Raw genomic sequence first — 20,463 nt, forward strand, 5'->3', positions numbered from 1 at the left:
TCCTTACATACAACATACAAAAAGGGGGCATAAAGGTAAAAGAACAAAGCTTTAGTGTTAGTGGCGATGTGGCGCCTGGGATTGACGGACGTCCCATAACGGCGTTCAAACGCTCCTTGCAAAGTTTGTTTCTCTTCTGCTCCATGTTTCCCAACAACTTAGTTAAAGTATTTGGGCTTTATTTCTGATGGTCAAATATTTTGTCTAGGATCCAGACATTTGTTTTCCTGTCTTTCCATGTCATTTTGCAGAAGCCTTTTATAGAACCAAGTCTCAAAAGTATTCACTCTTTTCCTGTAGTCACTCTTAGCCAAAAGACTCATGACAATTCTATACCCGGTATGTTGGAGTTGTGCATAGCTTCAAATTTCAAGATGGCTATACATGTACTCATAAATCGGGTGGACGACTGGTCTAGCGAATTGGTACTACTGATATCAGTACGTGTAGCCACTCCTTGTGGCCAAAAGAAAATCAACGCGTGGGGTTGCGGCACCGTATGGTAGTAGGGCTGCAGTAGTTTTTGCTACTTCCGGCCGAAGTACGTTAGTATGCGTGATTACGCGTACGTGGGGTAGCTGTCTAAATGCCGCGCCGCAAACGCACGCTGACGTAATTGACTCAATTGAAGTGAAAGAGTAGGTTCTGTCAATTCACGGTGTCATGAGTCTTGTCTATCATGATTCATATACAATCGAAACACTTACCTGGCTCTGTAGCAAAAAACAATTGCCAAACTAATTTGTTGAAAAAATAAGGCAGTAAGACTTTTAAAAGTTCAGGAGATCCCGGACAGGAGATAAAACTGTTGCACTAGAAGGCTTCAATGTCCTAGTGCAGTAACAGTTACCATCAATACCAGACTTACATTACTGTAAATATTCTGCATTTTAGTCACAATGTTATCTGTTGTCCATCATAGTGATTGAAAGAATGAAAAATTTTAATTTTATAAAAGGCACAACATTGACTGAATGTTAATGTGTTGCAATAAACCAAAAGGCTTTCCTGAAGGCCAGGTGATTCTCGTTTCATTTATTCATTGCATAGGTACTTAATTTTAATTCACCAGATGCAGATTTTTTAGTATCTTCAGGAAATTGCCGCCGTTAGGTGTTGGCAGTTGCTGATTTACTCATGTGGTGCTGGATTTGGAATAATATTTATAATGCCTCTTGTTACCCCGGAGGAGGTTCTCCCTGCTGGTTGAAGGTATACGGTAATGTGCCACGGTTTGGGGGTAGACAATTTTTGGGCAAAATTGTCCCTAAAAACACCCAATTGGGACAAATATGGGTGCTTTTGTGAAAAATTGGTATACTGATGGGTGGCAAAAACAGCAAAAAGTATAAGTATTCGCCAGCGAAGTTAAATAATGTTATGTCAACGGGATCACGCACTTGCGTAATGAACCACGATCGAAACAATCACCACACAAAGTATATGGCACTCGAAGGCATACCAAAATAGCGTGATCCGGTAACCAAGAGAATTTACGTAACCACTTCGATGCTGAATAGAGAAAGTCAGCATCCGAAAGTCAGCGTGGCACATCCCCGTACAAGACCCCGGGCTTTTGACACAAATATTTTTGGACATTTGTGGATGGAGAAGAGCTTTCCTTTGTGGACTATGCCTACATAATAAAAGTTTATAATAAAAGTAATAATGGTAAAAGTTTATAATAAAAATTAATAATAATATATAAACTGAGCTCAAAAAGAAACTTATAATTTTTCACAAGGACATATCTTGAAATCCTGTCCATCAAATTGAACCAAAATTACACACAGGTTTACTTCAATACTCTACTCTTAACACATGTCAGTAACAAAGCAGTTATCCAACTGACACAACAGCAAAATGCACTGACATGGAACAGCTTCCTGGACCACATTCACAGCCCAGACCTGTGTCATGAAAAAGTGTATGAAAAGCAGAAAGCAGCACCGTTTTATCATCTGTGCAACATGTGCAAGGATCTTGTGTGCATTCTCACAGATTTTTTGTGCTGGGTGCCAAATGTTGGGCTGTGAAAGTGGATGAAGTCCAGGAAGCTGTCCCATGACAGTGCATTTTGCTGTTGTGTCAGTTGGATAACTGCTTGGTTACTGACATGTGGTTTGAGTAGAGTATTAAGGTAATCCTGTGTGTAATTTTGGTTCATTTTGATTGACAGTATTTTAAGATATGACCTTGTGATTCACAAGTTGTAAAAAATTATAAGTTTCTTTTTGAGCTCAGTGTAGTTAGATGACACAAATGAAATGGAACCACAAAATATAAAAGCAATTCTAGTTTATCATGTAAATCCCCTTGAATGGAGAAATTACTTAATATAAAGAAACTAACGTTAGTTTGAGTGTTTAAAACAACCTGAATTTCAAATTCACAATTGTAGCGGTAGGAGAGTCATATCCACACCTAGTAGCCTACCAGCAGCTTTCCAACTTTCATGGCTTTGCAATCACCAACCTTCAACTTAGCATCGGGCCCCCATCATTTCAAATGGTGGAAGGCTTTTCCTCCCAGCTACATACACTTTAAGTACATATCATTAGATTTATTAAGTTTACTTCGAGGACTGTTAAATATCACTAATAAAAAATATATCAATTTTTAATAATTTGCCATAATGAATCAAATTAGCCCAGGTGTTCTTTTTCATCGGCAAATTCTTTGATTACAATGTAGATTTCTGTTCTATAGGATATCAAAACCAGCTCCAAAGATCACTGACATAGCACATTCCAATAAACGTGTTGAAAATATTTGATAGAGCTAAAGCAATTGCTGACAGTAACGATGATATGTACATCAGTTGTTTGTAAGTCATTACTTGATTTAATGGCGGTAATACCATTCTAATTGCCGTGAGTCCAATTCCACCACATGTTCCCACGATAGAAGCTTCTCTCATTGTCGTTCCGTTAGATAAGGAGAAAGATACAATGTATATATTAACCACCCAGTGAATGTATAACCCCATACAATAGCGGGTATAAGAACTTGTGCAATGAAGGAAAGATTGGAGAACAGTGGGGAACAAAATACAGCAAGAAATAACTTAGAAATGTTAGATGTCTTTGACTTTGAAATGGGATGGTTGATTTTTTCTATGGGCATTGTCTTCAGTTTCATTTTGAAATAACATTGCTCCACATGGAAGTGAATGCAGACATAGTCCACTTAATAAAAGCATAGCTCCTCTCCATCCATAAATGTCCAGAAATATTTGTGTCAAAAGAGGCATCAATATTATTCCAAATCCAGCACCGCTGGAACAAACGGCAACTGCAGTTTCGACATATTCTGGAATGACTCCTATGCCGGGCTCCTATGGCGACGATTTCTTGAAGATACAAAAATTCTGTGAAACAATTCGGATGATTAATATCAGGATCTGATCAAAGTATTTTTGCTTAATAAAGATTATTCCAGAATGGACGGACTAAACTGATAAATGCTTTTGTGGCTCTTTTCAGATTAACAAAACATTTGGACGACACTTCCATAAATTCACAGCAGTATACGCCTAAATGAATAGTTAATGTAATGCTAATTTAATTCACCGGTTAATTACCTGATTACCATTTAGAAAAAGCCTAGTGGGAGGGTTTTCAATGAAATATTTTTGTGTAAAAACTGAAGCATCCTATGTATGAATATTTATGTTATGTTGTGTTATGTTATGTTATGTTACGTTATTGGTTATGTTATGTTATGTTAACTATATACTAGGCTGTGCCATGCGAGTTCTGGCTCTGCATTCTTGCATCAATCAATTTATCGCATCGTGGGGTAAAGTCAGAGTTTCTGCTAGAAGCTGCCAGACGTACATGTTGTAACTTTATACGATTCTGCTGTAACTCTACACGGCTAGACTAGAGCTCCACAGAAGAGTAGCGTCTGCAATCACTAATAACGTGTAACAAAAGGAAACAGTGTTGCTCAAAAATGTTTTAGACAATTTTGCTCTTTATTAACAGCATTCCCTAAGTTGGCTAAATGATTAACAAAACCAAATCTCTTTTACTTTTAAGTAGGTCACCCTTCACAAAATGGATTATAAATACATATAGAACAACATCGTGTACAGCAAATTAAGTTTCAATTATCTTTTAATTATATGTACAGTCAACGATAACGACACACGTGTGTCATGCAGAAACCCATTTGGTGCTGCTTTTAAAAACTCGGTCAACAAATTTCCCCCCGGGACACTCGTACCTGTTCCTTCGGAGTACGATTTTAAGGGTATATCGGTGTAGGATTGTTTTTCTTCAAAAATAGGGGTCATTCAGCGTGGAACCTTAAAGAGCTAAAAAAGACTCTTTCTTTTTCTCATCAGATAGGTTGAATCAATCTAGGCAAAACGCAACAGTCCCCCAGATGTGACAATTATGACGATTCACAATACAATGCGCCGCCAGCGGTTGCTCTTGTCAGTACAATTTTTGACCCCATGGTCGACATCGCCGTTCTAGCCACGGGATTTTCACGCGAGTGTGATAATAATGATGTGAAACAGCTCCACAAATGATTCCGTGTGATCAATAGATAGAAAATGGATTGTAGATAATAATTATTGTTGTTTTACTCTGCATTCGTTTGTAACATCATTATATTGACATTTAAACACACAGTGACATTATGTTCATGTGTTGTATTTGTTTTACGCGGGATTTTGGATGTCGACATTTTCCCATTATGCACTGCGTATTTTGACCTCTCCCCCAGCAAACGCTGGAGGCGCATCATATTGTGAATCGACCGAATTGAGTTTTCTACGTGATTAAGCAAATACCTGCAGTATTAAAGTACTTAAACAATAAATTCTATAATGACCAAACTTGTTTTCTTCCGTATGTTTTAGACAATTGACTAATAGAGATCGGAAGGTCGTGGGTTCGATTCCCATGCCGGCACATTCCTTGCTTTTTTTTTTCAAGTTGGGTTGTGTGCTGGTTGGGATTTGTGTTTATTTGTTGTCATGTTTAATTGTAACACTTTGGGTTGGTAAACTGTTCATTCTTCCTAATTGACTAATAATTAACCTTTTCGGTTAAATTTGCGAAGTCTCGCGGGAATTACCGAAATGGATTATTGGATGCTGCCATGCCATCAAAATGGATGATTAGCAACATACCCTGGTATGGACATACCCTGGTATGTAATTGTCCATACACCAGGGTACACACTAGTTTAGGTAGGCCTAAATGTTTTCAGTCTTAACATCGTTAGAGTTTATTTTATGGTCTGTGGATTAGATAATGCAAAGCTTCCAATTTGAACCGGTATGAGAATGTAAAAGGTTTCGCCGTGACGTAAATTGTATTCACGACAGCATAAATCATGTGATGAGTTAGGTAAGTCATACACAGGCCTTGTATATAGAATAGAATTAAGCAGTCTTTGGACAGAACCTTGAGGTACACCAAACACATTGTTTGCTCTTACATGTAGAGATAAAAGCTGATCTATTTATCATTTACGAAATAATAGGATGTATCCGATTGTATTCGAGGTTTTGGGAGTGGATTTCGAAGAATTGTTAATGGTGACACGCAGTTTCTTCAAATTAAGATGTTTCAATCACTGTTTGTAATATGGTGGCGGTGGAGGACTTGCATAGTACACTACGCCCGGACCTTGTTGAAACTGAGGAGGAGGAGCTGTAGGCATAGCTTGCTGCTGAACAGTAGGCATAGCTTGCTGCTGAACTACGTATGTGGCTGTAGTCGGCGCTGGTTGATACTGTAAAAATGACAAATAAAAAGTCATTATGAAAACGTTCTCAGAAGGGAAAAACTGTTTCCTCCATTTGTTTTTAAATTGCTGAATTGAGAAACTTAATGTTTTTTTTTTTTTTTGTTTTTTTTACTTGGTTTTTCTTTCTTTCTTTCTTTTTGTTACATTGTGTATTACTTTACTTATCTTGTTTCTTACAAATGTACCTGAGTTGTACTTCGGTCAGACGATTTCCCTCGGCCATCAGAATACTCCTGGTATTGTGAAATGACGCAGAGAAAACACATAAGCTGGATGGAGACAATCATATAATAGAGAAATGCAAATAATAGAAATATTTATAATATATATCATATTAAACTAATTCTTGTACTTAAAAATGTTACAATGTTAAATTTAAGTACAAACAGACTTAAGTTTTTTATGATATGAAAGCGTCACATGGGCCTTAACAAAACAAAAACAGGAATGAAATCGGCTAATGCGTTGTGATTTAATGCCAACTGATAGATATTATAAAATCGTCCAAAAACCTGCCACGAAATCTTATTGCAAGCAAATTTTAGAATTGTGAATGCTTAAGTGTCACAAGTTCAATGTGTATCTTTCTAGAATTATGTAAAATATAAGAAAGTTAAAAACATGACAAAATACCTTAAAGAACAAAATATACATCATATGCTACTTTAGCCATTTTAACCAATCAGCACACACAAAAACCCTAAAAAATCACTCTCGCCAGGACAATTGAAAACCGAACTTGGTACGATAATGAGATTTGAAACACATAATAAAAATACAAAGTTTTCATTTCACAGCAAAATATGCAAATGAAGTACTTAATTATGCAAACCAGCTAATTCTGTCTAATTATGTATTCATTCTATTCACAAATATCAAGGTAAGGTTTTTTAATGTATTGCCCCGCACTTTAAGCGAATCGTTTTGTTCAATGTTTTCCGAATCTTACATTCATACACAATGTATACAAATCGCCCAAAAGTATTGCAACATCGATGAAAAAAGAAGAATTGTAGAAAAAAAATTGTAGGTGGAACATTTATCCAACATCCTGTCGATTTCACATTATGTATAGATGGCAATGTTAGCTAATGTTCTTTGCATGAAATAAGTATGTTCAGGATAATCAATAGGATGGACGGTATCACCTGCGTTGATATCTTGCGCATATTCACGTGCTTACGATAGCGGAATAATGGAAATCCAAAGAAACTGTAGTCCACAAAATGTCCAGATGCCTTTAAAATGGTCGCCAAATAGTTAAAATTGGTTTCTACAAGGTATCAGAAAATGGTTATGGAAGAAGGTTTCACGGAAATTGTGCTTGGGCAACTGTACAGTCAAAGATCTTACATGGGTTGGGGGTGGTCATTTCTTCCCGTACCCGACACATCCACAAATCATGTAATTCATTGTATACATATCAAGCTTTCACACATATAAATCACTGTACTATAATTAAAAAATCATACTCACATCAGCAATAAAGAACGGTATCACCAGAATAATGGTTAACAAATAGAAATAACCCAAGGCTGTAACATTTCTGAGCTGGAGGAAAAACATTGTTAATGTTATATTACTTGACACTGGAAATGCCGGTCTCTAGAAATAACAATTAAGTAGGCCTATATTATTAACCTATCGTGTTTTGATATTCTTGCAAATCATGAGGTAAAAACTAGATTTGATTATTGAATTTTGATTATTGTGCTTAGTGGTATTAAAGATGTATACAGTGCTTTATGGGTAAAACAAATTCATGCGCGTATTGGAGGGCTTTGAGGGCGTGAGTCCCCCGGGGTAAAAGCAGGGGGCGGTCAAAACGAAGGGGCGGCGGAAGAAGGGGCGGCAAAAGGAAGGGGCGGCGGAAGAAGAAGGGGCGGCAAAAAGAATTAGTACAAAAAAAGGGCGGAAAATTTTGAAAAATTTGAAAAAGTATAAAAAATTTGAAACAATTGTAGTCAAAGCGCCTATATAATTTTTTTTTTTTTTTTTGCTCTTCACTTTTTAAAACCACCGAAAAAAATTTGGCCAACCTTTTCAGGCTGTTGAGGGAGGGGCGGCAAAATTGAATTGAATAAGAGTAAAATTTTCAATCAAATCCAAAGACTTGTACTAAGACTAATTTCAGTTTATGCATTCTAATTTTTGGAAAAAGCATTTTTATAACCAATCATTTAAATATAGTAGCACAGTAAAAGTGAGAATTAGAACAACATTTGGAATAATTCAATATTTTAATCCCAAAAAATTAGTGCTGCATTTTTCTGGAATGGTGGGTTGGCCTAGTTTCAGGTATTAAAAGCGACTGTTATATGTGCAGTACAAAGTTCGACACAAAAAGTATATCCCCACGTAAACCAAGCTGAAAAACACCAAAAATATTGCAGTTCCCCACGCGGAAATACACCAAAAATATTGCACATCCCCTAGCGGAAATGCACCAAAAATGTTGCAGTTCCCCACGCGGAAATACGCCAAAAATACGCATGCGGTACTGCACACTTCCGCGTCCCAAAAAATAGTTCCTAGTTTGTCATAGAGCCAAGTGAATGGATGATATAACCCAGATGGGAGTCAGTTGCATTGATGACCTTGTTAAGTCCAGCTTTCCAGAAAGTGACTTTCGCCTTCGGTTGGTCATTGATGACACATTTTGACAGTTGATATAACTAGTGTCATTCTGGAAGATTTGGCCATATTATAAAAGTATGGTTGAATTACTTTCCCCCTTTTGTCAGCTAAAATGTTGGTAAATAGGACCGATTTTTTGGCGTATATAGGAAACATTTCTCTTGTGCACTATTGAAACAAACGGGTGTTAAGTGAGATATGATGCATGCTGGAAGAACAACATGGTTTGACACATGGTTTTGAAATCCAGGTACGCATAAAGTCACATCATTCCGATGTGATGTAGAAAAATTTTAGTTATAAAATTTTTTACTATAGTACATAAAATGTAGGTAGGAACATAGCAACGCGAATCATTGTATTTTATGATGCAATTAATTTTAATTACAATTTAATAGCATTCATCAGGTTCAGAAAACTCATCAATTGTATTGCAAATTATTGCATATTTGCGAGGGTGCAGGAAAGTTTGGTGTGTGTGTGTATACGTGTGATACATGTGTGGGTGGGGATAAGCAGATGTAGGGAAATCCAACATTATAATAAGCAGGAGTTATTTAACATTACTGATTACATTAGATGGAAAAGGCAGCATCCGAAATAGGCCCTACTCACAGAAATCAGCCAATACAAGTCAACGATGCCGAAAACGACGTACCAGAGTAAATGCAATCCTTTAGCTACCACGAATGGCACCAACATCCCTTTGGAATCCTAATGATTACATTATTAAAACACAAAGATATAATGGAAGGATGATTAACATGTATGAGCAGTGGCGGCGGGAGAAGTCATAAGTGTAGATCCTGGTGGATGGGGGGGATAAACCCCAATATTTTGCTAGGGGATGGTCCATATATACAATCACCCCCACCTCATGTTGCCGCCTGTATGTGGGTTTCTGACCAAATTAACCTCATATTTGACTATTTTAGCCCCAAAAGTGCCAATTTAGGTTTGGGCAATTTCCATATAGCTCCATAATCGTGTGTGGTTTTTTTATCTCACAATAATAGTTTCAGTCATTTTTAATATCATTTCACTTCATATAATGTGTAGAAGGCCTACAATTTACCTGCCCAATTCCGATAAACACAAAAACTGCGGCAACGATAGTAAAGATGAAGATGATAACACCGGCATAGTAGAGGATTAGAAACGCTTTCACCAGAGCGTCCAGATCATGATAGCCTTTACTTTCTACAGTTAAATTAAAGAAAACAAAAAACATTCTCGTTTTGAAATATTTAATTTTTTTTAAATTATTATAAATTGAGTTACGGTTAAGCTTCGGGGTTCGGGTTATGGACAAACGGAATCATGAATCACTTATCACATCACAACATACTTCCAATATACTTCAATGCGTTTTACCGACCAGCCAATTGAAGGGACAGCAATGGGGTCCGCGGTGTCCCCGATTGTATAGCCAATCTTTTCACGGAGGATTTTGAACGGAAGGCCCTTGAGTCGTTTTACAGACCTCTTACCAAATTTTAGGGTCGTTTTGTGGTGCCACAGACAAGAAACTATCAGTTCCCCGAGATGATGAGTCTATGACGTGGGCAATGTTGAGATTCAAAGTGTAAACCAACACAAACGGACCAGTACTTAATCTCTCGTCCATCCATCCATCCATCCATCCAGTTCAACATCAATCTATAAATTCGCGGAGTAATCAGCACACTTTGTGTTTACCAAAGAGGAGGAGTATACGCAAGACCTCAACAAAGTTCGCAAATCTTTATAGCCATGCATTTGTGGCTAATATATGACTGAGGATTGGAGCTGACTGCCAGAAAGACACGAGTCCAAGAAACAAACTAATTTCAACCATCCCGGGGAGTGTCCATCCTGTAGTTACATTCGAGGAGTCCGTCTAGCGGTTATTCAAGGAACATTCCACATCTCCTCTCCGCATAGATTGGGACAGAGAGGACAATGGTTTCGCAAAGAAGCCACCCACATCAACATGATCAAAACATAAGGAGCGATTTGAACTGAGGCAAGAAGTGCCACCAAGTGCGGAAGACAACACCCTTGCTATATCCGGCCAGCATTGGTCAGATATGACCAGTGTTGTTAATTTACCGGTAAATTAAAAATGGCGGTAAATTACCGGTAAATTACGGTAAATTACCGGTAAAAAATGGTAAAATAAGTAAATTAAGTAAATTATAAAAGAGTTATATTGTACAATAAAAATTCAATTCTTTTCATATTGAGAGCTACATAGATACTTTAACACAGTCCTGTTTTGTTGAATATACCTTTCCAGATGAAAATCCGCTTCATAAACAAAGTTGAAGTTGTAAGAAGTGAAAAAAAAGTCATGTAGTATTTACGTACATTTTTAACAAGTGTTTCATGGTAGAACATTTATGCTAGGAATTTAAATTGAATGAACACAGCTTTTGACGCAAAAAAAAATTGAAATTTCCACTGTAGACCCTATCTCATGGCTGATGGTAATGAACCTGGTCATTCATAATATTTGGATTTGGTTAAAAGTAAACTTGTCAAAAGTTATACTTTAAAGATGCTAATCACAACTTACATGTAGAATGAAATGATGATCAATGTGACAATGTCTTACAGTGGTACCCAAAATATGCAGGGAATACTTTGGTAAAACAGAGACAAAGAGCATTTATATTCAGAATGATGTGAAATCAAAACAGCCATTCTTTAGTCACAAGTTCACTCATATTTGTGACAAAAAATATGGGACATTTTACCTTGAGTAGTACAGTTCCTTAAAATGTTTATAAAATATAGAAAGCTCAATGACAGTCAAGCCATGGTCAACCCCTCAACATTTGGAAGTACCATCAAGGGGGCTTGGGAGGGGGTGTTGCTTTCAGTGCTTTCATAATGAGCCTAATGAGGTGTTGTTTTATTTCTTGCATAATGAGCTAGTGTTAAAATGCAGTAAATGAACATGTTGATCAGCTGAATGCACAACACTGACTCTTTCTCTACTTGCTACTTTAGTCTATTGTACACTATGTAGTACAGTATGGGACCTATGGGCAGTTATAGGTAGTAGGGGTCTACAAAATCATTATTTCAAGTAAGTTGTGCAAATATTGCAAACAAAATTGGCATCAACTGTAAAACAAACAAACAAAAACAATATTATTTGAAGTTTTAATAAAAAAAATCCTTTTATTTCATATTTTACTTAATTTACTTATTTTACCCTATTTTACCACGGTAAATTAAGATGGCGGTAAATTACCGGTAATTACCGGTAATTTACCATGTAAATTAACCGGTAATTTACCGACTCACAACACTGGATATGACCCAGTTTCTCGCTCCCACCAATTTTAAATTCAAAAATTTAGACTGTTTAAAAACAGTCTAAACCCAATAGACTTAGTCGGTCGGCACTGATGACCAGAAGATGCTGGTATAAGTATTATTACTTGCATGTCTGTGATGAGAACATCATGAACATGAACTTCGTTTTGCTGTTATGGAAACTATTGAATTATGTCCTTGTTAACAATTTCTTGTGAAAGAATCATTTTTGTAAACAAGTTTATGGCGTGTTATAATTTCTTACCCACTGCGTCTTCAGTGGCACCAGTTCTTGATGCACGGTAACCAAAGTAAGCCGCTCCCATTATAGCAATTATCTGTGTGTACAATAACAAAGTGTTACGAATTTATTTAGATTTGAATTTTACCATGCAAATAGCCTACGTACCTATAGGTGTATAGACTTTCCGTAGCCCACACTATACCTCATTTATACATTAAAGGGGCATTTCGTGATCCACAGCCTCATCCCCCCACTTTTCCAAAAAAAAGTTGACGTTTTTACACCACTGGATACCTCTGGCTACATAATGTTTATGTACCAAATATTTCTTGCAGATTAATTCGTTTAGCAAAAATATCGCCAAATTTGAATTTCGTTCTGGTGCACCAGAACGAAATTACAACACATTGTCTATGGAGCAGTGTAATACACATAATCATGCATAACTCGCTAACGCATAATCGGAATCAACTGAAATTTTGGAAATAAGCTATTTTCGTGGATATCTACTGAAAATTGTCATAAAAAGAGGATGCTAGGATCACGAAATCCTCCTTTAACTCTTGATTTGTATTAATTTGCATAATTGATAGATTTTCCATATCCGATCTTTTCAGAGATCGCAATCCTCTGTCTAACCAGTTTTACTGGCTCCCCAATAAACCGGTAGATACCAGAATCAGAATTAGTATAAGTTTTAGCGGGTTCACCGTGGGACAAGTTTGGACACTGTCAAGCTTTCGGCAGGAGTAGCTCTGCCCTCTTCCGAACAAAGTACCTAATCATGTATAGACGAATCTAACGAGCCAAGTCATGGTCAGGATTTGGTCGGCCATGACGGGTCCCCGCATGCACCACACTGGTGTAGTGACTGCCCAATTGGGTGGATTAAAGCCGCTTAAAATTCGATGTTAGATTCTTTTGTGTTGTATTCTGTCATTATTCTTTTGTCTACGTGTAACACAGGTGATAGAATGCAGTTTAAAATACCCTCCAAGGCCGCATTATTTCACATTTTATGTGAGATTGAGCCGACGGGGACCCAACTTTGGCAGCCATTAAGGTATAGGAATGCGTGAATTTGGATTTGTCTATAGGCCGCCCTTGCCTACTGATGGCTCTGAAAAGAGCCGTTCATTGAAGACTGGACCTTGTCAACAGGGAACAATCACGGACCTCACCTATCTGTTAATGTAAAGGTTTTGGTGGCCCTGAAAAGAGCCGTTCACTGAAGACCGCCCTTAGTCAACAGAGAAAAGTACTAAGTGTAAGGAGACAAAACATCTGCAAAGAATTTGAACTTTTTTACGTTTTTCACATTTCTAATGTAATTTCACTGTTTGTAATGGATATTTTAGTAGAAATTCTGGATTAAATTGATAATTTTGCCATGAAACTCCATACACAGGAGAGAACAACTGGTCCCGTGAATGTTAAGCTGAAATGGACACTCCTCTCCATATAATTCAAGATGCTAGGGCAAAGAAAAACATCAAACGCGCACGCTAGATGACCGGCCGGTCTTCTGCTTGAAAACCAACATAAGATCTTCTACTTATAGTATAACCTCTCTTCTTTCTTTAAAATAACTCCCCAGCCATTCTTTCAGTGTTGATGCTTGAATTTCAGTCATTGAAATGGTAAAACATTTGCTACATTAAGAATAATTAGACTTCAACACTATACTTATTTATTTTACTTTACTGGGGTGGGGGGCTTTCGACGAACTGTTGTTAGCTCTGGTGTTTTCTTGGAAACGGCTAGAAAACATCAGTGCTAACAGCATCGTCTCAAAGCTGACATCGTCTGCAGCTAGATCTGTCTGACGATGAGGAAGTTCCTCAAAAGCACTAGTAAATAAACAAGTAGTGTTGAAGTCAATTTTAAATTATTCTCATTTTATTACCACATCTCTAATTATATATTTCCTAAATTACTTGCAAAAAAAAACCCCGACAAGACCTTCTCAAATAATTCTTAGCGACATTCTCCAAAATCGATTCTTTCATATTACAACTGGACATTTTAAACTGGGCTCAAAAAGAAACTGATAATTTTTCAGATAGTCATATCTTGAAAATCTATCAAAATTAACCAAAATTACACACAGGATTACTTCAATACTCTACTTGACATGTCAATGTCTAAACGATTACCTTACCGAAGAAGTCAAAACAAAATGAAGATATTCACGAAACAGTGTTGGGGCGCACGGGGACTTATGCTGTGTCCGTGTTCGCTTATGTCGGGGGTGGTGGTGTTTATGTTCGTTGGGTACAGTGTTATTTTTGTGCGGCAATCCTGAGACAGGAAAGTCCACATTACTGTTACAATTGCGTTACACGCACATCAAATGTTGTGCTGTGACATGTGGTTGAGGAAACTGTAAAACGTACATAACTCATTAACAACAATAAATCAAGCAAGTTTTCAAAGTATATAATTTGTAGAATGAACTTTTGCAAAACATCAAAGTGTTTATATTTTTCAATTATTGATTTAGATAATGAAAATCGATTTTTTTTTTTGCTTTGACCAACAATACCTATAGGCCTAGTCTATCCTTAATGGTACAACTGTTATTCAATGTTTGCAATTTAAATCTTATTTTGATAGAGAGTTGCACAAACATGAAAATCAATCGTGTTGTAATGGTTATAAACATGCACAACTTATATACTTAGTACTTACAATGCTATATACTGCACTTGCAGTCGATCCCGACCTGATTCCACAACAACAACAGCTTTTTATCACCGCCATTTTGGTCCTTTATTCCAACTGCCTTAATAATTTTGGACGGAAATATGCCACTTGTTTTGTTTAAAACGCACAGCAAACTAAGTTGTAACTGTATCTAACCAAAATTAATTGGAAAACATCAACACAACCGACAACCGTCGTTGTTATTTTCAATAAAGCACTCTTATTTGCTGAACTTCTGCGTGGGATCCAGTCCAGTGGTGATGACTGGTTCGACATGTTTACTACTAAAGTAAAGTACATTAAAATCTGGTTGTTTTCTTGTCTTTTTTTTAAAAATCACCACAGGTTCTGTTGGGAACTTGTATACGAACATGCATTCAAATTTGTACAAACATCCCTAGTAACGGGGAAGTGGTTCTTGCGATTGCCAGTTTTGAAGTTTCAGAAATATATGATTATCTATATCTATCACTGAACCATCGTGACAAAGAACTCGATTCGCCCATTGAATATTGTTGATAATAGCCATTGACCTGTGTCGTTGTTGTAACTAGATTTGTTTTAGACATTCTTTCTATCAAGACCTTTTTTTGTTGCTTACAAGCTGGAACCCATCAGAAGACAAACTACGTCACTACTTGTTGACCTATTAATCTAGTTCAAAACGCCAACTTTGTATCAAACTAACTTAGGCCTATTCCAAATAAATTACATTTATATCGTTTTGACAACAATGTCTTTGTGAGTGAAGTCAAATTCGCACTTCGTCTCCGTTTTAACAGGATTCTAAAACACATCACTAAACTAATGGTATTCATATTTCAAGAGGTTCTTTGTATTTCACTGTCGTCCAGTTCAGCTTATAATAATTATATGTGACCAGCTCACAGTCAGCTCCAACAAAACTCGGAACAAGTCGCCGGGCATGTTTTTGAGTTATAGGCCTTTAAGGGGTGGGGTATGAACGTTTGGACAGTATTTATTGTGGGACATTAGAGCACATCAGACATATCGAATTGCATTCTGAATACGAAGAATGTCCTTCTGATATAAAATAATTTTGATTTTTTGAAATTCGCAATGTAATACACATTTTATGGCAAATCATTAAAATTGATATTTTTGATATTTAACAGTACTTGAAGTAAACTTTATAAATCTGATGATTTATACTTAAAGTGTATGTAGGTGGGATGAAAAGCCGACGATCAATTGAAAATTTTGACCTTTCGTATTGAAGATATGGATTTTTTTCCCAAAACACCAAAAAATAATAGGTCTTTTGGGGGGAAAAAATCCATATCTTCAATATAAAAGGTCAAAATTTTCAATTGATCGTCGGCTTTTCCTCTCAGCTACATACACTTTAAGAATATATCATTAGATTCATAAAATTTATTTCGAGGACTGTTATATATCAAAAATTTGAAAAATATCAAATTTTAATAATTTGTCATAAAATTTGTATTATATCGTGAATTTCGAAAAATGAAAATTATTTGATATCAAAAAGACATGCTTCGTATTCAGAATGCGATTCGATACGTCTGAGGTGCTCTCATGTCCCACAAAAAATACTGTCGAAACGCCACAAACGCTCATTCTAGATCCCTTAAAGATGACATTCCTATAAAAAAAAAATCAAATTTTGGAATTTTTAATTTCATGGTATTTGACCTTGGGACTGAGTCAGAGGATGATTTAAGGAAGCCCCATCATGCACTGTAAAAGTGTTTACACTAGAGTTTCAACTGCCACTTTACTTTTCAAATCCCATTGAACTCTGTGCAAAAGACGTTGTTTTAGAATTGCCCGTGTGTCATTATTAGTTGGTCGATTTCAGATCTAAAGTGATGTATGCATCACCTTCTGTAGATAACATAAAATGTGAAATCGACCGACCTTTTGAAGGTGTTTTTATTGTAAATATATCTGTCAAAATTCAAATTTCACCATGCACGTGTGTATGCAGTGGGCGGGCAGTGGTGTCATGTTCACTCACACAGCTGTGCTAACCGCAAGACTTGCTGGGAAGTGCTTAAATCATCCTCTGGGACTGAGTGGACTTTCAAATCCTTGAAAGTACTTATTAAAAAGAGGTTTATTTCATCAATAATTGACAATTGATCTATGATACTCCCTATTCAATCCTGTGTAAGGGAGCGATCGTTATTTATGGCAGGGGAATGGGTAAATTTAGGGGGGAACACAAATTTTTTTTGTGGTCTTGAGGGGGGAACCTGAAATTTTAGTTGAACCAGGAGGGGGATTGTTAAATTTTAAATAGAGATAATTGGGAAAACAAGGGGAACGCGAAAATTTTGAGCGGCCGCGAGGGGGGAACGCGAAATTTTTTGTCGATATTTTTGCCAAAACACCCATTCCCCTGCCGTAAATAACGATCGGTCCCTAAGGCAGGAAACTAATTAGTATATTATTCAGACTAGCAATTTGGCAAAAATATCAAGGTATCATTTACAAAATTATCCATATCTTGAAAAGTATTGATGATATGTATATAATTTTGGTATCATTTTGAAGCTTATCGTCACGTGCTTACATTTTTATTCAGATCATAAAATGTCAAAAATGCGACTTGTTCCTGGTTCTATCGGAACGGGTCACATGTATGACAATGATTAACCCAAGACTAATTTAGTCTCAGATTTTACTGGGCTGGGATTTTTCATATCGATGCTAAAACATGCTTCCCGTCCTGCAATTTTTTCTGAAAATCTTGAAAACTTGTACGTCTCAACCCAAATCTAAAATCTGGTGGGGCACTTTTCTTCAAGAAAGTGGACTTTGAGTTTTGTTTTCGCCAGTTTCTGTGCCAAATTGAACAGATGTATGTACAAAACGTATTCGCATGCATCTCGGCTGTTGTGTTGCCGATTGCGATGAATAAAAGTCGGGGTTCAAGTTTATGTTGTTGATAATCAAAATTTCAAGGAATTTTTTATCAAAAGGTGATTGCTTTTTATCTTAATTGAATACCCAAGTGGAAGAAGGACCCCCAACTCAATTTTTTACAAAAATGAGTTAGACCCAGCATTTAAATGACTGCACTCTCTTTGACGTACACTTATTCATGGTTTTCATGGAAGAAAGACCCAACTCCATGGAGTTTGGCCCTTCTTCCACAAAATAATATTGGGTTAAAGAGGAATTTTGTTCATCCATGAAATCTGCTTTTCACTACAAAAAAGTTTCTTGCTAACATATTACTTACATGCTCCTACTTGTGCAATTAATGAATAATTACCAAATTTATTTACCAAATGTATTTGGTCAATTCCAGCGAAAGGGACAAAATTCTCTCTATGTTAACTTTCCACTTTAAAATGTCATTAATAAAGGAAATCACGTTATTGATGGAGCATATCATGTCACGTCCAATGTGCTCTCTTTGAGCATATAGGCCTTTACTAGCAAGTCATACCAGGGGACAAGTTATGATGGCTTAAATGAATTGGCGTTACCCACGAATTCATAGTTAAAGCACCATATATGTCATTGAATGTCCTTCAATCAAATTGAAATTATTACCGTTAGAAAGACGTTTGCACGATCTCTCATCATATACAATATACAATACAATACAATATACGGAATTTATATAGCGCCTTAGCATAAGTATGAACAAAGCGCTTTACAATGATCTTAAAAGTACAACTTACACTACATCTTAGGCTACACTTAATGTACAACTTAATTAAAAATAAAAAACTTAGTTTGGAAACAAATAGGTTTTCAGGTTAGATTTAAAAGTGGCCAGACTATGTGAAGTACGAAGTTTTAAAGGTAATTTGTTCCAGAGAGCTGGCACAGAATTGCAGAAGGCATTATTCCCATATGTTGTATGAGTTCTTTTACATTCAAGCAGACTGCCATCAGCATGTGATCGTAGGAACATACCATCAGAAAATGTGTGCGATTTTAGGAGATTTTGTATGTACAGTGGTGTTGTTTCATGTCTACTTTTATAAGCGAATGTGAGTAGTTTGTAGGTAATACGCATGTAAAACGATTAAATTCCACCAAAGTTTGTGGACTCTAGAGGCCATTAAGTCAATTTGGCTAATAATTTTGTTACCCGCGTATCAAAAATAAAATGATCGTTCTGAAAAATGTTAAGTGAATATGCCATAAATGACTATATCATGAAACGAAGTTTTGTTCTATAATTCTGAGGTCCAAGTGATTATTTTATGCAAATACATTTTACCCATAAAATTCCATAAAATCAAATTTGACGTTACCCACGTATCAACTGTTACCCACGAGTCCAGCCAATATAATTGCCATAACTTAAATTAACATTTAATGACTTTGGACACTGAATTTAGTTTGACAAGCGCTTAAAATTGTAAATCGTAAAAATACGTTCATCGCTTTAAAAAAGAAGCTACGACGGTTTAAACTTTTGATACCCACGAATCCCGAATAGATGCTAACCTTGAAAAACAAGGAGATTGTTTATTTTAAGTTTAAATCAGCACATATTCAAGCCATAGGTATGCTATAATTTTTACAGTACTTACAGTTTATGCACCTAAGAAACGCAAACCCCAAACGGTACTATAGTACTTATAGCTTTACCCACGAATTCGGCGTTACCCACGAATCCAAGGATTTACTCGTAAATTATATGTTTCTTATGCATCTTAACATTTTGAAAACATGCGTAATATGTTCCAAAACAGTCCTGTTTAATAGCGTCCTCTTGAAGGTATACTAAAGCTGTATCATGAAGTTTTGATTGATTATCCTAAATTACCATTTTTTGGGTAAATGCAATTGGTCAGAGAAACGGGAATCATTGAAACACAGTGGAGGAATAACCGCATGATGATTTCCAACCTTCTGTAATATTTTCTATTTTGCCGTTTACCAATACATACCTTCAAATATGTGTTACCCACGAACATTTTGGTTACCCACGAATCCCTACTTAAATTATAGTTAACAATGTATTGATAGTGTTTTAGTTCATAGGAACTGTCAAACACGAGTTAATAGAATATTGCTGCATAAAAATATGGAATGATTTTACTAAAATAATAATACAAAACTGTTTGCTCTGTCTATTTGAATTTGGCAACTTCATTATTCTCAAAATGTTTATACCCAAAATGCCATAATGATCAATTCTAAATATTCCATGTAGTTTGTATTTTGATTAAAATTAATTTTAGTGCCATTGCAGCCTGAATTATTGACATACAGAAAAGTAATTTTTATTTTATTAAAAAAAGTTAATAGGAATTGCTATTTTTCAGACGCTGTTACCCACGAATCCATCCAAGAATCTCATCCTGCGACGAGATACAAAATCTAACTTTATATTTCTATGAAGCATTTATTCTAATCTTTCGAAATAATACAGTAATGTTAAATGACAGCCACTTTGGAAAGAGTTCGAAGAATTGACACAATCTTAACTGTACACCTGGTTCTTTCTTAAAATTTGTAATAACCAGAATATTTCTTTGTAGATGTATGTAATAAAATTCTATTTTACGTTCAAAGTCTTCACCGATTTCTAGTGTATATGAGTCACACATAAAATATTGAAAGATATTAAAGAAAGTGAAATTTTATGGCGTACAACAGGTGAAAAAGGCTTGAATTCGTGGGTAACATGCATATGCGCATTTAACACTTCATTTGGTCTAGCAAGAAAAGTTATTTTTCAATCCGATGGCACTTCCACCTGATGATTCACTAGATATTATCGTCTCATTTGATAAGTCTAGAATTGAAAAGGAAAACATTTTTAAAATGGCCTCCAGAGA

The 20,463-nt window shown here is 36.1% G+C and overlaps 1 protein-coding gene across 1 annotated transcript; it reads right to left on the reverse strand.

Annotated features, from left to right (window-relative positions):
* Positions 1 to 3,796: 3,796 nt before the first annotated feature.
* On the reverse strand, positions 3,797 to 14,888 carry LOC140151201 (uncharacterized). Its single transcript, XM_072173460.1, has 7 exons — positions 14,651 to 14,888; positions 11,981 to 12,053; positions 9,485 to 9,609; positions 9,025 to 9,123; positions 7,249 to 7,323; positions 5,958 to 6,041; positions 3,797 to 5,757 (listed from the first exon to the last, which is right to left on the reverse strand). Exons 1-7 carry the CDS (start codon positions 14,720 to 14,722, stop codon positions 5,596 to 5,598), a joined length of 690 nt encoding a protein of 229 aa, XP_072029561.1. The 5' UTR covers positions 14,723 to 14,888; the 3' UTR covers positions 3,797 to 5,595.
* Between the last annotated feature and the right edge of the window lie 5,575 nt (positions 14,889 to 20,463).

This window comes from Amphiura filiformis, chromosome 1 (genome assembly GCF_039555335.1).
Source record: "Amphiura filiformis chromosome 1, Afil_fr2py, whole genome shotgun sequence".
Taxonomy (NCBI): domain Eukaryota; kingdom Metazoa; phylum Echinodermata; class Ophiuroidea; order Amphilepidida; family Amphiuridae; genus Amphiura; species Amphiura filiformis.